This window comes from Hypanus sabinus, chromosome 4, assembly GCF_030144855.1.
Source record: "Hypanus sabinus isolate sHypSab1 chromosome 4, sHypSab1.hap1, whole genome shotgun sequence".
NCBI classification, from domain to species: Eukaryota; Metazoa; Chordata; class Chondrichthyes; order Myliobatiformes; family Dasyatidae; genus Hypanus; species Hypanus sabinus.
The window spans coordinates 57649841-57667451 of NC_082709.1; the positions used below are offsets into that span (position 1 = coordinate 57649841).

General features: G+C 44.0%; 1 protein-coding gene across 4 annotated transcripts in view; it reads right to left on the minus strand.

Annotated features, from left to right (window-relative positions):
- Window positions 1–5779: 5779 nt before the first annotated feature.
- Window positions 5780–17611, minus strand: part of ube2f (ubiquitin-conjugating enzyme E2F (putative)) — a 180663-nt gene continuing 168831 nt past the window's right edge. For all 4 annotated transcript variants that reach the window (XM_059967148.1, XM_059967147.1, XM_059967146.1 and 1 more), the window contains one exon: window positions 5780–6439. In XM_059967148.1, the coding sequence (XP_059823131.1) occupies window positions 6389–6439 (51 nt within the window). In that variant the 3' untranslated portion in view covers window positions 5780–6388. The remainder of the gene's footprint in view (window positions 6440–17611) is intronic.

Consider the following 17611-nt stretch of genomic DNA (forward strand, 5'->3'; position numbering starts at 1 on the left):
AATCTTGCCTGACTAATCTGTTGGGAGTTCTTTGAGGAAATAACAAGCAGGATGTATAAAGGAGAACTGATGGATGATGTGTACTTGGATTTTTTGAAGGCCTTTGACAAGGTGCCACATATCTCACAAGATAAAAGCCCATAGTATTACAGGAAAGATACTAGTATGAAATAGAGCATTAGCTGATTGGTAGGAGACAAAGAGTGAGAATAAAGTGATCCTTTTCTGATTGGATGCAGATTAATGGTGTTCTGCAGGGGTTGGTGTTGGGACAGCTTCTTTTTACATTGTACACCAATGATTTAGAAGTCAGAACTGATGGTGTTATGGTTAAGTTTGTGGATGATACAAAGACAAGTGGAGGGGCAGGTTGTGTTGAGGAAGCAGGGAAAATGCAGAAGGTCCTAGAAGATTAGGAGAATGAACAAAGAAGTGGTAGAAGGAATACAGTGTCGGGAAGCGTATGGACATACACTTTGGTGGAAGAAATAAAAGTGTAGATTATTTTCTAAACTGGGAGAAAATTCAAAAATCTGAGGTGCAAAGGGACTTGTGAGACCTCATGCAGGATTCCCTGAAGACTAATTTGCAGGTTGAGTCAGTGGTAAGGAAATGCAATGTGGTAACAGCCCTCATGTTAGCATTCATGTCAAAAGAACTAGAATATCAAAGCAAGAATGTAATACTGTGGCTTTATAAGGCATTGGTGAGGTTTCACTTGGGAGTATTGTGAGCAGTTCTGGGCCCCTTATTTAAAAACGGATGTGCTGACTTTGGAGAGGGTTCAGGGAAGTTCCACAAGAATGATTCTGGGAATGAAAGGGTTATCATATGGGAAGCATTTGATTGCTCTGGGCCTGTAGCCTCTAGAACTTAGAAGAACATTGGTGGATCTCATTGAAACTTATTAAGTATAGAGTGGATGCAGAGAGGATGTTTCCTATGGTTAGTGAGTTTAGGACCAGAGGGCACAGCCTCAAAATAGAGGGATGTCCATTTAGAAAGGAGATGAAGAGGAAATTCTTTAGACAGAGAGTGGAGAATCTGTGAATCTGTGGACTCAGTGGCTGTGGGGGTTGCAGTGGATGCAATTAAGGTGGAAATTGATAGGTTCTTAATTATTCAGTGTATGAAATGTTATGGGGAGAATGCAAGAGAATGGTGTTGAAAGGGCAACGGATCAGCCATGATGAAATGGCTGAGCAGACTCAATGAGCCTAATGGCCTATTTCTGCTCCATGTCTTATGTAGCCGTGCTTTCACATGAGAATCACTTTCTGATGTGTTCTTGAGCTCTGCCAGATCTCATTCAGAATCAAAATTAATATCACTGGCATATGTTGTGAAATGTGTTTTTTGTGGCAACAGTACATTGCATTACATAACAATAAAAACTGAATTAATAATAAATTACCATAAACAAGTAGTATAAACTGAGAGAGGAAAAAAACTGAGGTAGTGCTCATGGACTCATTGTCCATTCAAAATTCTGATGGCGATGGGGAACAAACTGTTTCCGAAACATTATCATTCTTCACACTCCAGTATCTCCTCTTTGATAGTAACATTGAAAAGAGGGCATGAGGTGATGAGGGTCCTTAATGATGGATGCTACCTTTTTGAGTCATTGCCCTTCACAGGTGTCCTCTATGCTGGAGAAACTAGTGCCCATGACGGAGCTGGCAGAGTTTACAACTTTTTGCAGCATTTTCTGATCCTGTTCAATGGCCCCTCCATAGCAGACAGTGAAGCAACCAGTTAGAATGCTCTCCACAGTACATCTACATCTGTAGAAATTTGTGAGTGTCTTTGGTGACATATCAAATCTCCTCAAACTCCTATGGAAAAATAACTACTGTTGTGTCTTCCTCGTAATTGCATCAATATGTTGGATCCAAGACAGCGTGTTGACACTCAGGAACTTGAAACTGCTCACCATTTCCACTTCTGATGCCTCGATCAGGACTGGTGTGTGTTTCTTTGACTTCCCCTTCCTGAAGTCCACAGGAAGTTGTCACTGTGATATCATTCAACCAGCTGATCTATCCCACTCCTGTATGCCTCCTCACCACCAATTGGTCACCGCCATATGGTCATGGGTATAGACAGAGTAGTGGCTAAGCATGCATGCTTGAGGTACCCAATGTTGACTGTCAGTGAGGAGATATTATTTCCAATCCACATAAACTGTGGTCTCCCAGTGAGGAAGTCAAGGAGACAGTTACAGAGGCCTAGGTTTTGGAGCTTGTTGATTTGTACTGAAGTTATGAATGTGTTGAATGCTGAGTGTAATCAATAAACAGCAGCCTGGTGTGGGTATTACTATGGTTCAAGTGACTGGAGGCTGAGTGGAGAGCCAGTGAGATTGCATCTGCTGTAGACCTATTGTGGTGATAGGCAAATTGCAGTGGGTCCAGGTTCTTGTTTAGGCAGGAGTTGATTCTAGACATGACCAACCTCTCAAAGCACTTTATCACAGTAGAACACCACCTACAAAATGCTGGAGGAACTCTCCAGTCCAGGCAGCATCTATGGAAAAAGTAAGTAATTGATATTTCAGGCTGAGACTCTTCATCAGGATGGATGTGTTTGTCATCATAGTAGATATGAATGCCACTGGGTCATAGTCAATGAGGTAGCTCACCCTGCTCTTCTTGGACTCTGGTATGATTGTTGCCATTTTGAAGCAGGTGGAAACCTCCTTCTGCTGCAGTGAAAGATTGAAGATGTCCTTGAACGCTCCAGTAAGTCAGTTCACACAGGTTTCCAGAGCCTTACCAGGTACACCATCACAGCCTGATGCAAAGGTTCTCTCACCTGAAAGATGTTCGGATGTTGGTCTCCAAGACAGAGATCACAATGTCACCGGATGCAGCAGGATTCACACTGGTGTAGTTTTATTCTCCCTTTCAAAGCGTGCATAAAAGGCATTGAGCTCATATGGGAGTGAAGCATCATAGCCATTCATGTTAGGTTTTGCTTTGGAGGAAATAATAGCCTACTAACACTGTAATATTCTGATTCCATCTCTAACTCCAATCAGAATTGTTTTCCTGTCCTTTAAATAGACTTCTGTAGGTTGTACCTGGACTTCTTGTATAGATCAGCAACAACGGTCTTGAATACCACAGATCTAGCCCTCAGCAGACTATGAATCTCCTGGCTCATTCAAGGCTTTTGGTTTGGGTATCTCTGGTATGTTCTCAAAAAGGCTCACACACATCCATGCCAATCTTGATGAAACTGATGATGCCTGGCATATTCATTCAGATCTGAAGATGAATCCCTGAGTATGGTCCAATCCATTGATTCAATGCTGCTCTGCCTCTCTTGACCATACCTTCTTGGTCCTCACCAGTAGTGCTGCAGTCTTTAGTTTCACTTTATAATGCTGGGAGAAGAGTATGTAATCAGACTTTTCAAAGTGTGTGTATAGGATGACATGGTAAGCATTCTCGATGGTGGTATATTAGTAATCAAGTGTGTTGGCTCCTCAGGTGATATATTTGGTGGTGGTTGTTTAGAGACCTCTTCAAGCTGGCCTGGGTGAAATCTCCCACAATGATAGGGAAGGTATCAGGTGCAGTTTCCAGCCTGCTGATTACATTGCTGAGTGCTGCCAGTGGTAAAATGTGCACTGCTTCCAGCCTGATGGCAGAAAACTCATCCAGCAGATTAAAGCAGATCCCACCTCCTCTAACTTTAAAAGACACGAGTTTTCCTGTCTTTGAGGAAAATGGTGAAGCCATTGGGTTGCATCAATGCAAAACTGCCAGTGTGAGCCATGTTTCCATAAAGCAGAGTACCTAATAGTCCGCGATGTTCCGCTGGTGTTCTCTATGTTGCTAATGGGCTACAGATGGAGGATTTTGTAGGACCATTTGCGAAAAAGCACATCTTTACTGCAACCTAATTTGGTCTAGTTTCAGCAAAGTTTTACTTTTATTCTTTTCATATTGTAATATTTTCATTTAATGGCTTCTCAGAGGGCAGTTAAATGTCAACATTAGTGTGATACTGGAATTATTGAGACATTTATGAACCAATTGGGTTTTTACAATAGTCCTTCTGTTAAATGTTTACTTTCTATTGCTGACATTGCCTATTCTAGGACTATACCTCTTTTCTTTCCAAACTATCATGGTGATAATGTAGATATTTTTAGCGCAGGTTTACCAAAGAAGCTGGTGTAAGTTTAAGGATCACATGAAATACTTCACAAACAGGATACTTAGATTTATTTATCTATACTTTATAAGTAGCTCTGTCTGCCTGCATCTTTCTACCAAAATAATCCCCAACTCTTCTTAAACCTCCGCTATACCCCTCAATCACTTCCCTCTAAATTTGATTCCTAGTCACTCCATGGCTAAAGAAGTTTCTCTTCAATCCCTTCAGAATTTATCACCTTCTCACATTCATGGCTTTAGTTTTGGATTCTGTACCTTCCCTATAATCATTTAATAATCTCTCTCAAGTCACCTTTTCTACCTACGAGAAGAGCAAGATCCATGAGGTCAAGCATTCCCGGTTGGCATGAGATCTCAGTCAGGTACCATTCTTGTGAATTTTTTTGTACCTTCTCCAGTGTCTCTAAATGCTTAAAATAAAATGGAGAGCAGAATTAGGCAGAGGCTTCTGGGTGCATGTTGAGCTAAGTTTTATGCAAATACAGCACAACTTTTCTGCTTTGCAGTTTTACCAGTGGGTTGTACAGTGTAAACTGGAGTAGTTTTACTGCCAATTACATTTTAATAAATAACAAAAGCTTTAATGCATTGTATGTGTTCACTACTTGACAGAATTGTATATTTCTTAAGCAAAAACCTGAGAATTAACTGGTTACAACTGAGCAGTGCAGTGGTATCAAGTTAGCAGTGTTTAAATCCATTTACATAAACCGCCTGAAGCTTGTCTAGTTAGAACTATGTTTTACATTCGCAGTTCACCAGCAAGTTACCTGAAGCCAAACAAGGAAAGTTATCAGCACCAGTATCAGGCTTGTTCCTGTACTTAAATTTGGAAAATTATATCCCCGACTACTATGTTGCTCACATTTGGACTACCCACTCATCCTTTCTTAGATGTTAATGGTGCTCTAAATGCAAATTCAGTAACATACAGGCACTAAGTTCCTCACCTTACCTCAAGTGCAAAATGGTTTTGAACAGGGAAATCATTTCACTGACTTTTTTTCCTCTAATGCTTGCTCACACAAGACTTAGGGGCACTTACCAGAAATATGGAATGTAGTTTAGTCACTTGGCCCAGAGAGGCCGATCGTTCTCCCCTAGGAAACTGGTTTGATCTTGATCCTTTCACAAATCTATTAATGGTCTTACATTCCAAATACATAGGAAACTCCTCTCCCACTATCTACCCAAACAACAGCACAACAGTAGGCAGCACTGGATTAACATCAGGAGAGACAGTCAGTAAGTAAATCAGGGTCTGGGGTGGGTTACTGGGAGACAGTGTGATAGGGAGAAAAATATTAGAAGACACACCAGAGAAGATGGGGATACTAAATGACAGTATAAATATGTATGATCAACAGAGATACAGTCAGGAATACAGGGTACTGGTATGCAACAGGATTGTGTAACGAGAGACCAGCAGAGATACAATGAGTAACAGAACAGGGTAAGGAGTGACTGTGAGGGAGCCGGAATAACATCAATGGCACTGTGAAATTACACTTACACATTGTATAATAAACACTTGGTGATATATATGCAGACATGCAAGTACACAATATTTTCACATCTGGCAAAATATGTACTGATAGGTATGCTATATATTTCACACAAATAGAACCTTAATTTCATGTAGGGAGTTACAATTTTCAAACAACCAACAGTTGCAACAGACACACTTTATCCATTAATTGACCAAACAGGAGCTATGGGATCAAGAAGTGTGTCCAGTTTAAGGCAGAGCCCCTCCCGATGACAGACAACATCTCTGTGTTTTCCACGGTTGTTTAATATTTGCAAGCCACATGCTGTTAATGCTTCAAACACTTTTGCCTTAAGACATTTTGTTGCAAAATATTGTGGTTTCCAAACCATGCCAGATTACACTAGAAAAGCTGTCCTTTGTGATTCAACAGTAAAGAGATAGACTCCAGGTGCTCTGTTCAATCCTTATAATTGAAGAAAACCTGACTATTTTGCCACAATAAGAGTAAATTTTCTTGAATCTTAGCCCAAAGTTGCTCATCACTTGCTTTACTGATGCTGAATTCAAATAGCACCAACAGCCTCTCTTCATAACAACAGTGATACTGGACTGCTGTAATCCAGTGTTTAATTGACGATCGACATCAGAAGGCAGAAGTCTTGGCTTCCACTGCTTGAAGTAGTGTCCCATTAGACAGCTCACATGATCATCTTGCAAAGCGTTTAATATAATCCTGCACCTTACTCCGAAAATCCTCCTGCAGGGAAGACAAAGACATCAAGGGTTTTACTTAAATGTTAATTGTTCACTCTAATTAAATTAGATCCAAAAATGGGATGTGGATGAAACTACCAGTGCAGACAGTTTCTGAGGAGACTGAAGCATGCACGGCTCCTCACCCCCATTCCAGCAACTTTCTAAGGATCACCATCGAGAGTGTTCTGTCTAGCTGCATCATTGTGTGGCATGGAAGCTGCATGGCATCAGATCTTAAGACCCTACAGAGGGTAGTTAAAAACTGCCAAGAGGATCATTGGGGTCTCTTCCCCCCACCATTCAGCATCGTACATGAAAGGCTCAAAGCATTGTTGAGGGTCACTACCATCTATCCCATGATCGCTTTGACCCACTACCACCAGGAAGGAAGTACAGGAGCATCAGGATTACTACTAGAACTGCCAGACGAGTAACAGTTACTTCTCTCCAGCTATGAGACTAATGAATATCTTGCCACCACCAAGGTCTTGTTACTAGGACAGTGAGCTGTTTCCTGTTTACCTGTGCTGTGCACTATGTGCACTTAGAATTATATTTAATAAACTTATTAGTAATACTTTGTTTTATGTCCGGGGTAGGCAACCTTAAACACAAATGATTTTCTAGCATCCGTTATTCATTAATTTGAGGCAAAACATAACTAGATATATTTAAATGGATAATTCCCATATTTCAAGCTTTTTATGGCATTTATCTGGCTCACCATCCGCTTATTAATACGTGATCCGGCCCACAGAGGCAAAAAGGTTGCCAACCCCTGTTTTATGTGCTCTGTATGATACATGTTTTTGTGGGTGCACCATGGTCTGGAGGAATGTTGTTTTCTTTAGTTGTAGAAATGTACAATCAGAGGACAATAAATTTGAACTTTTGTCAGCAAAATATTGATGGGGAAGCTTCAGAGACCAGTACCTGGAACAAAATGAATTTCCATTTAGCAAATCTCAGCAAGGTTTATTAAAGGCAACTCATATTTGGCAAACATTGCTTTCCTTGCTTAAGAGAGGCCTGATGAGGACAGTGCAGTTTATACTGTGCATAAGGACATTCAAAAGACTAGCAAGATTAATGTTCATTGGATTAAAGTGCTAATAATTGCATGGGTATAACATTGGTTAAAGGACAGAAATCAAACTATCTGGTTGCATTTCAGACCAGGCAGACGAACGCAACATTATCCTCTTGAGGTAGATATTAGAATCACTGGTCTTCCTGATTACAACAATTATCTGACCTTTGATGTATATAGTTTAATTTCCAAGTTGTAAATGTTTCAAAAGTTGGAAATTGCATAAACACTGAGGGGAGTAGCTCACTAAAAAGGGCAGACTTGAAACAAATAAAATTTAACAGTTCTATTAAGAAGAACAGATGGAATTCAATCCGGAAAACTGTGAAGTGATCCACTCTTTGGGAGGCCGAACTTGAAGGCTGAGTACAGGGTTAATTGTAGGATTCTCAGCAGTGAGAGGTGTATAGGATAAGAGGCGTAGACAGAGTGGACAGCCAGTGCCTTTTTCCCAAGGCAGCACACACTAATATGAGAGAGCATAATCTTAAGGTGAAAATAATAGGGGATGTCAGAGGTAGTTTTATTTTTGGACAGAGAGTGGTGAGTGCACAGAATGCACTACCTGGGGTGATGGTAGAGACAGATACATTAGGGACATTTAAGAGACTCTTAGGTAGGCACACAGATAAAAGAAAAATAGAAGGCTATGCAGGAGGGAAAGGCTAGTTTGATCATAGAGTAGGTCGAAAGTGTGGTGCAACACTGTGGACTGAAGGGCCTATAATGTGCTGTATTGTTCTATGTTCTAATACAAACTAAATGATATAATTCTGAAAAGAATGCAAGTCAGAGAAGCATTGGTGTTTATGTACAATGGATACCATTTAATTGGGTCTTTGGCTAAACGGGGCAACTGTTTCTCTGGGACAACTCCTAAAGAACAAAAACTAATTGAGAAAATAGCAGAATTTACTTCATTTATCTGGGACATTATGCCCTTAATTTGGACAGAAGTCTGTTGCTGAACAGTTTCTAACTAGCGTCAGTCACTTGCACTTGCGTGGCCATTAGACACTATATTGGGCTTAGAGTGAACAATTTTTAAATAGCATCGGTTGCATGTATTTGTGTTCAAAAGGCAGTGAGTTTTGTCACTGATAATTGGCCAGAACTAAGCAGTAAAACATTTCAGAATTGTTTGCTCACTGCGATTTCAAGCTTGGAAATACCAAACCCATCCAGGACTGAAAGTGAAATTATTTCACTTAACAAGTTAGGAATTACAAAGAATTTGGAGGCATCACCAATCATCTTGAATGTTACAATGAAAATTAAGATTTGGAGGGTGCAGTCATCCAAAGCATTGCATGATGGCAGTCCATTTTCTGCTGATTTTACTTACAGTCAATCAAAAGAAACATGTCAGTGTAAACTGGATGAATGCCTCCGTCAATACTATTTGGAACTAATACACAGTTTTATAGCACTGGAGTAATATTAGTAGTGTTCTGTATTTCATTAAATACATCATTTGTTACCCAGTTAAATAGTAGTTTGTCTTTTTTATATCTTTTTAACGCTTTGGATAATTGGGGCAATCACTTAAATGGTCCAAAATGGTCCTGCTGTGTCCCAATTAACCGGAATCCACTGGAATAGGGTGCATGACAAGTTGAACAGACAGCTTAAATAAAGCACTGGGATCCTTGGCAATGAAACTGGGCTAAATCTTCACCAAATTATTTTGCTCAATTCTGGGCATCATTCCAAAACAAGAACGTCAAAACCTCAAAGAAAATGGAAATGTTCTATTTATAAGAGAAAATAGAAAGAGAAAATGTTCCATTCACAAACGCAATTATTAATAGAATAAATAAACAAACTGGGAGAAGACCTCCAATTGGAGGACAGGCACTTGAAGCAATTGGCTTCAAGTGAACCAGAGGTTCAGAAGGAGACTTCTAAATGCAACAGGATGTTGTGAACAGGAATGCAGTCTAAGAAAGGGTTTGAATCTGAATGAATAGTAGAAGGCGAAAAGAATTTCTGAAAATACTTCAAATGCAAGACACTGCAGGCTGAGAGCAGGGCAAGTGTGATTAACCTGATGGTCTCACCATACTGAATTAAAACTAATTCAATAAAGTAGGGATGCAGGATAAGGAGAAGAGTTGTAGTTGCATGATGTGGGAGCTGGTGGACCCCCTTTGTGGTTCCTGCTGACTACATTTGCAGCTAGTATTGCTTGCTCGAGGAACTCAGGCTCAGCGACGACGACCTGGAATCTGAGCTTCAAACACTGCATCAATGAGGGGAAAGGTTACCTGGACACTGTGTTTCAAGACAAGGTCACAATCATTAGTTTGTCATCCATGTGGGTACTAATGATGTAGGAAGGACAGGGTGTTCTACTGAGGGCATTTGAGCAGCTAGATACATTAAAATGCAAAACCAATAAGTTAATAATCTCTGGATTGTTACCTGAGCCACATGCAAATTACCACAGGGTTACTAGGATCAGAGTTAAATGCATGGCTCAAACATTGGTGTGGGAGAATTGGGGTTTGAAGTCATGTGATACTGGCATCATTATTGGGATAAGAGGAAGCTGTTCTAAAAGGACAAGCTCCACCTGAACCATGCTGGGACCAGGTCCTCGCAAAATGCATAACAAAGGCTGTGGATAGGGCTTTAAATAGTAGGGTCCAACAGGTTGAAATAGTATGGGTGAAGCAAAAAGGAAGGAGAGGCTACTGAAGTCTCCAGCAGTTTAGAAAAGGTTAAGAATATGACTTCAGGCAACTTGGAGACAAAGTTACAACAAAGGGTGATGAATATGTGACAAAAGTGTTATATTTCAAAGTTCAAGGTAAATCTTGAAAAAACTACATAAAACAAAGACTGACAAACAACAAACATGCAAAAGACAAACTGCAAATAAAAAATAATACTGAGCATGAGTTATGAAGTGTCCTTGAAAGTGAGTTTGAATGCACATAGTATGTGCTGTGTGTGACTCCATGCATTGTGTTTTGCTCCTTGGTCGTAGAGGAACGATGTTTGGTTTAGCTGAATACATGTGTATGGTTGAATAATAGTTAAACTTAAATTTGAAATACGGTAGATGATGACCTTGTAGCACAGCTAGAACCGGCAAGTTGAAGTTGTGGGCATAAGAGTTGTGGCTGAATAAAAATCACAGCAAGGAGTTTAACATCTAAGTATACACATTGTATCTAAAGGTCAGGGAGGTGGGCAGAGAGAATGGGGTGGCTTTGTTGGTGAAAAATGAAATCAAATCTTCAGGCAAAAGTGATGAAGGATTGGAAGATCCTTATGGGTAGAGTTAAGAAAATGCAAGGGCAAAAAGGCCCTGATGGGAGTTATATACAGCCCTCCAAACAGAAGCCAGGAGTACAAAGTACAATAGGAGACAGAGAAGGTGTTGTGGCGGCTTGTGACTCCAACCGCCATCAGGAGCCACAGGCAGGCACACGGTAGCACGTTTGGAACTACCCGCTTGGGGTGGACCTTCCAGGGACAGTCTGACATCATGTTCGCCCCGTGGGTCACAGGGGCCCAGGGGAGGGGAGATTTAAACGCGCGATTTTGTATCAATAAAGCCATTCTGAGTTCAGCTCTCTCTTCCTCCGTGTGTTTCTTTAGTTGCACGCGACTACATTGGTGACCCCGACGTTCCAGACGGCATCTGGAGCTGACGACTCAGCAACTCGTGCAGCACGGTCTCTCTGAAGCTCCCGACTTTCTGGGCCACTCAGCCCCAAGTTTGGTTCAAGCAGACTGAGGCCCAGTTCAATATCAGAGACACTACAGCCAATGCCATGCGGTATTACTACGTGGTCAGCACGTTCGACCAGGAGACGGCAGGCCAGATCATCGACTTCCTACGCCAGCCACCAACGGGCTGCGCAGTTCCTACACATGGACGGCCTGGGCGATCGCATGCCATCCGAGCTCATGAAAGATATGCTGGCACTCGTGGACGGCCATAAGCCGTGCCTTTTATTTGAACAGTTGTTCCTGGAGCAAATGCCAGAGGACATTCGCCTCCTCCTCGCGAGTGAGGATTTCAGTGACCCACACAGGGTCATGGCTAAAGCAGACATCCTTTGGCAGAGCAAGCAACGTGGAGCAGCCTCCATTGGCCTAGCCACGGTCGCGCGCCCCAAAGCCCAGGCACTGCAACCGAAGCCATCGAGACCCATGAGGGGAAAAGATGAAAGTTTGGAACAATGGTGTTTCTATCACCAAAGATAGGGCTCAGATGCACACAGCTACCATCCACCATGTGCTTTTCCGGGAAATGCCAGGGCCAGCTGTTGATAATGGCTACGACGGCTGGCCACCAAGACAGCCTCCTGTACCTCTGGGACCGACGCTCTAGGCAGTGCTTCCTGGTAGACACCGGGGCCGAAGTCAGTGTACCACCCCCCTCGAACATGGACACTTGTAATGCAGTCCCAGGCCCTGAACTCACCACTGCAAATAGCACCAGTATTCGGACATACTGCCCGCGAACTATCTCACTGCATTTCGGGTCCAGCCATCTCACTTGGACTTTCACGTTGGCTGTGGTGTCACAGCCACTACTAGGGGCAAATTTCCTACGAGCCAACTGCCTTCTGGTCGACCTAAAAGGCAGACGTTTGGTCCACGCCGAGATGTTCCAGACTTTCCAGCTCGGAGAAGCCGAGCTACCGGCCCTCCACCTGGATGCCGTGACCCTCTCGGGTAATGAATTCGCCAGGGTGCTGGCGGAATTCCCCTCCATAGTCACCCCACAATTCTCCGCGGCCGACCCCAAGCACGGCGTGCAGCATCACATCCCCACGCAAGGACCACCACTGCACGCCTGAGCTCACAGGCTCCCACTCAACAAGCTCCAACTCGCCAAGGAGGAGTTCAGTAAGATGGAAGAGATGGGAATCGTACACTGCTCAGACAGCCCGTGGGCATCCCCGCTGCACATGGTGCCCAAGTCTGCAGGAGGATGGAGGCCCTGCGGAGACTACAGAAGGCTCAACAATGCCACAACCGCCGACAGATACCCGGTACTCCACATCCAGGACTTCACAGTGAACCTGCACGGAGCGACCATCTTCTGGAAAATCGACCTGGTCAGGCCTTACCATTAGATCCCAGTGCACCCCAATGACGTGCCCAAGACAGCCCTCATCATCCCGTTCGGCTTGTTCAAATTCCTGAGGATGCCTTTCGGTCTCAAGAATGCAGCCAAACTTTCCAAAGGCTCATGGACTCGGTGGGCCGCGGCCTGGATTTCATTTTCATTTACTTGGACGATATCCTGGTGGCCAGCAGTTCGCACCAAGAGCATGTGGCACATTTGCGCCAGCTCTGCCTATGCCTGAGTGACAACGGACTGGTAATCAATCCAGCGAAGTGCCAATTTGGGCTGATGAAGATCGACTTCTTGGGCCACAGAGTCAACCGACATGGCGCAGTTCCGCTACCGGACAAGGTCCAAGCCATCCGCCAGTTCGCCAAGCCCAGCACGGTCAAGGGCCTGCAGGAGTTCATAGGGATGGTCAACTTTTATTAGCAATTCATGCAGCGGTGGCACGCAACATGAGACCCTTGATCAGCCTGATGGCCGGCAAGGCCAAAGAAGTGGCATGGGACGCGGAGTCCACAGAGGTGTTCGAGCAGACCAAGGAGGCGCTGGCGAAGGCGGCCCTCCTAGTGCACCCGAGAGTCAATGTACCCTCGGCACTCACTGTTGATGCTTCCAACACGGCAGTCAGCGGAGTACTGGAGCAACCTGTCGAGGGACAGTGGCAACCACTCGCTTTCTTCAGCCGGCACCTACGGCCACCAGAGGTGAAGTACAGCACCTTCGACAGAGAGCTGCTAGCGCTCTACCTGGCTGTCCAGTATTTCCGGTACTTCCTCAAGGAAGGGAGTTCACTGTGTGTATGGACCACAAACCCCTCACCTTCGCATTGGTCAAGGTATCGGACCCATGGTCGGCTCAGCAGCAGAGACACCTGTCCCTTATTTCAGAATTCACCACGGACGTCCGCCACATCGCAGGGAAGAACAATGTCGCCACCGACACACTGTCCCACCCCTGCCTCCACTCAGTAGGCATATCGTCCACAGGAATCGACTACACAGCACTGGTGGAAGTTCAACGGTTGGACACTGAGATCCTGGCTTAATGCACTGGCGTTTCAGGGCTCCAGTTGGAAGACGTCTCCTTTGGCCCGGCAGCGGATCGACTCTTGTGCGACGTGTCTACTGGCAAACCCCGACCCGTAGTACCAGCAGCACGGAGGCGCCAGGTGTTTGTCACGCTGCACGACCAGGTCCACCCATCCATCCGGGCGTCCATCAAGCTGGTAGCGGACAGATTCATCTGGCACGGTTTGTGCTAACAGGTCGGACACTGGGCCAGGAGCTGCGTACACTGCCAGACTGCCAAAGTCCAGCGGCACATGAAGGCTCTCCTCCAGTAGTTCCAGCCAATGCACAGGAGGTTCCAACACATCCATGTGGACATCGTCGGCCCCCTGCCAGTCTCGCAGGGCGCCAGGTATATCTTTACCGTGGTAGACAGGTTCACCAGATGGCCGGAAGCCGTACCGCTCACAGACACATCCACTGAGTCCTGCGCCAGGACGCTCATTGCCAACTGGATCGCCAGGTTCGGCCTCCCAACGGACATCACCTCCGACAGAGGGGCGCAGTTCATCTCTGGTTTGTGGACAGCACTGGTGCAGCTCCTGGGCATCCAGCTGCATCAAACCACAGCTTACCATCCCCAATCCAATGGTTTGGTAGAGCAATTCCACTGGCATCTCAAGTTGGCCCTGATGGCGCACCTCAGGGGCCCCAACTGGACAAATGAGCTTCCCTTGGGTCCTACTGGGCATCCGCACAGCCCCCAAGGAGGACCTGGACGCCTCCTCGGTGGAATTGGTCTACGGCGCCCCCCTGACGGTCCCAGGCAAGTTCGTACCAGAGGCCCGAGGTTCAGCCGAAACTCCAGCAGCTGTGCTAACGAGGCTGCGGGACAAGGTAGAGACTCTGGCACCAGTCCCGACCTCCAGGCATGGTCCCACGCCATCCTTCACCCCTAAGGATGTTCGAGACTGTGAGTATGTTTTTATTCGCAGAGGCGTGCACAGGTCACCTCTACAGCTGCCGTACGAGGGACCCTTCAAGGTGATCCGGCACAATGGATCCACGTGTGTCGTGGAGGTGGGTGGCCAGGAAGAGACTCTTACAGTGGACCGCCTCAAACCGGTGCACTTGGACATTGAGGGTACCCGCGCTGCGCCGGCAAGGCCAGCCACCCAGGCAAGCCACACAGACTGGGGGCTCCGCTCTCTCGATGGATGCTTCTGGGGGGTGGGGGGGGGTGGCGGCCCACACATGTGGGACTCGAACTGCCATTGGGAACCGCGGGCAGACATGCGGTAGCGTGCTTGGAAATACTCGCTCGGGGCGGACCTTCCGGGGACAGTCTGACGCCACATCCGCCCCGCGGGTCACGAGGCCCATGGGAGGGGAGATTTAAGCGCGCGATTTTGAATCAGTAAAGGCTTTCTGAGTTCAGCTGTCTTTGCCTCTGTGTGTTTCTTTAGTAGCGTGTTGCGTGCGACTACAGCATGTACAAAGGGCAATGTTACAATGGTTATGGGGAATTTCAATATGGAAGTAGATTGGGAAAATCAGATTGGTGCTGCATCCCAGGAAGAAGGAATTTGTAGAATAGTTATAAGCAGCTTGGGGTTGAACAAATTACCTAACAATTCTGTATTAGGGATTGAGTAATGAACCTGATTTGATTAAAAAGCTTAAGGTAAAGGAACCTTTAGGAAGCAGTGATCATAATCTGATAGAATTTGAGAGAGAAAAGCTAAAATCAGCTATATCAGTATTACAGTGCAATAAAGGGAGCTGCAGAGGCATGAGAGAGGAGCAAGCCAAAGCTGTTTGGTAGGGAACACTAGCATGGATGATGGTAGAACTGCAATGGCTGGAGTTCTTGGGAGTAACTTGGAAGATGCAGAATCAGTTCACCTCAAAGAAGAAACAACATTCTAAAGGGAGGATGAGGCAACCGTGGCTGACAAGGGAAGTCAAAGAAAGAATGAAAGCAAAAGAGAGAGCATACTATATAGCAAAAATTAATGGGAAAATAAGGGATAGGGAAACTTCCAAAAACTAACAGAAGGCAACTAAAAAAGCAATAAGGAGAGAAAGATTAAATATGTAGTTAAGCTAACCAATAATATAAAAGACATCAAAAGCTTTTTCAGACTTATCAAGAGTAAAAGACAGTCAAGAGTGGACATTGGACTGATGATAAATGACACTCTTGAGATAAAATGGTGGACAAAGAAATAGCAGATGAACTGAATAAATACCTTGCACCAGTCTTCACTGTGGAAGACACCAGCAACATGCCAGAAATTCAAGAGTATCAGTGGGACAGAAGTGACTGTAGTCACTATTACTAAGGAAAAGGTACTTGGGAAGCTGAAAGATCTGAAGTTAGTGTTGGATAAGGTGATACTGATCTAGAGGTGTGTCGGAAATCAAGGAATAAAACTTGGTGTTTACAGCTTTATTATTGTCTCAAAAAAAAGCACTAAAAAGGCCAAGAAAAAAGAAGTTGCAGTCATCTTATACTAAAAGCTAGTTTAGATTGGAAGATCAAGGACATTTCATTATTACGAGGTAATCTATTAAACAGTCAGGTTCAGTGGTGTGACACATTGCAGAGAAAATTCGAGAAAAATGCTGCTACACTACAACTATTAATATTTACTGAACAATTTCACACATACAGGTGATTATATGAAAATTATAAGCAAGTATTACAAAGTTAAACTACAAGAAAATATAAGAAAAATAACAATTGTACACCATAAACCAACAGTAGATGATAAGTCACTTGGACTAGACGGACTAAAACCTAGGGTTCTGAAAGAGGTAGTTGAAGAAATTTTGAACACATTAGTAATGATCTTTCAAGAATCACTAGAGCCTGGAATGGTTCTGGATGAATGGAAAATTGCAAATGGCACTCCATTCTTTAAGAAGGGAGGGAGCCAGAAGAAAGAAAATTATAGGTCAGTTAGCTGACTTCAGTGGTTAGGAAGATGATGGAGTCCATTATTAAGGATGAGGTCTCAGGGTATTCAGAGGCACATGATAAAATAGGCCAATCCTCAAAAGGGATCAGAAGTGGAGAAAGTCAGCAGTGTTAACATCTCTGAGCACCTAACCTGGTCGCAACACACTGATGCAGCTATAAAGAAGACAAGACAGCGGCTATATTTCATGGGAGTTTGAGGAGATTTGGTTTGTCACCTAAAACACTTGAACATTTCTACTGATGCACAGTGGAGAGTATTGGCTGCATCACTATCTGGTATGGGGGTTGGGCTACCACACAGGATCAAAGAAAGTTGCAGTAAGTTGTAAAACTAGACAACTCCATCATGGGTATTAGCTTCTGTAGTATCTAAGACATCTTCAAGGAGCAGTGCCTTAGGAAGGTGGGATTATTCATTAAGGACTCCCACCACCAAGGACATGCCCTCTTCTCATTGTTACCATCAGGAAGTGGGTACAGAAACAGCTTCAGGATTCAGGAACAGCTTCTTCCCCTCTGTTATCTGATTTCTGAATGGACATTGAACCTATGAACATTACATCATTACTTATAAAAAAATGTATTTATGTTTTTGTACTACTTATTTTAATTTAAATATTTAATATACATACACATGCTTACTGTAATGTAGTTTTTTTCTATATTTATCATATATTGCATTGTACTGCTGTCACAAAGTTAACAAATTTCATGACATATGCTGGTGATATTAAACCTGATTCTGATCAAGGGGAAATCTTGCCCGACAAATTTGTTGGAATTCTTTGAGGAAATAACAAGCACAATAGACAAAGGAGGGTCGGTAGCTGTTGTTTTTTTCTGTTGGATTTTCTGAAGGCCTTCGACAGGGTTCTGCACATGAGGCTGCTAAACAGGGTAAAAGCCCATGGTATTACAGGAAAAATATCAGCATAAACAGAAGACGTAGGCAGGAAAAGGCAAGAGGTCCTGAAAACAGACTACAGGGAGTT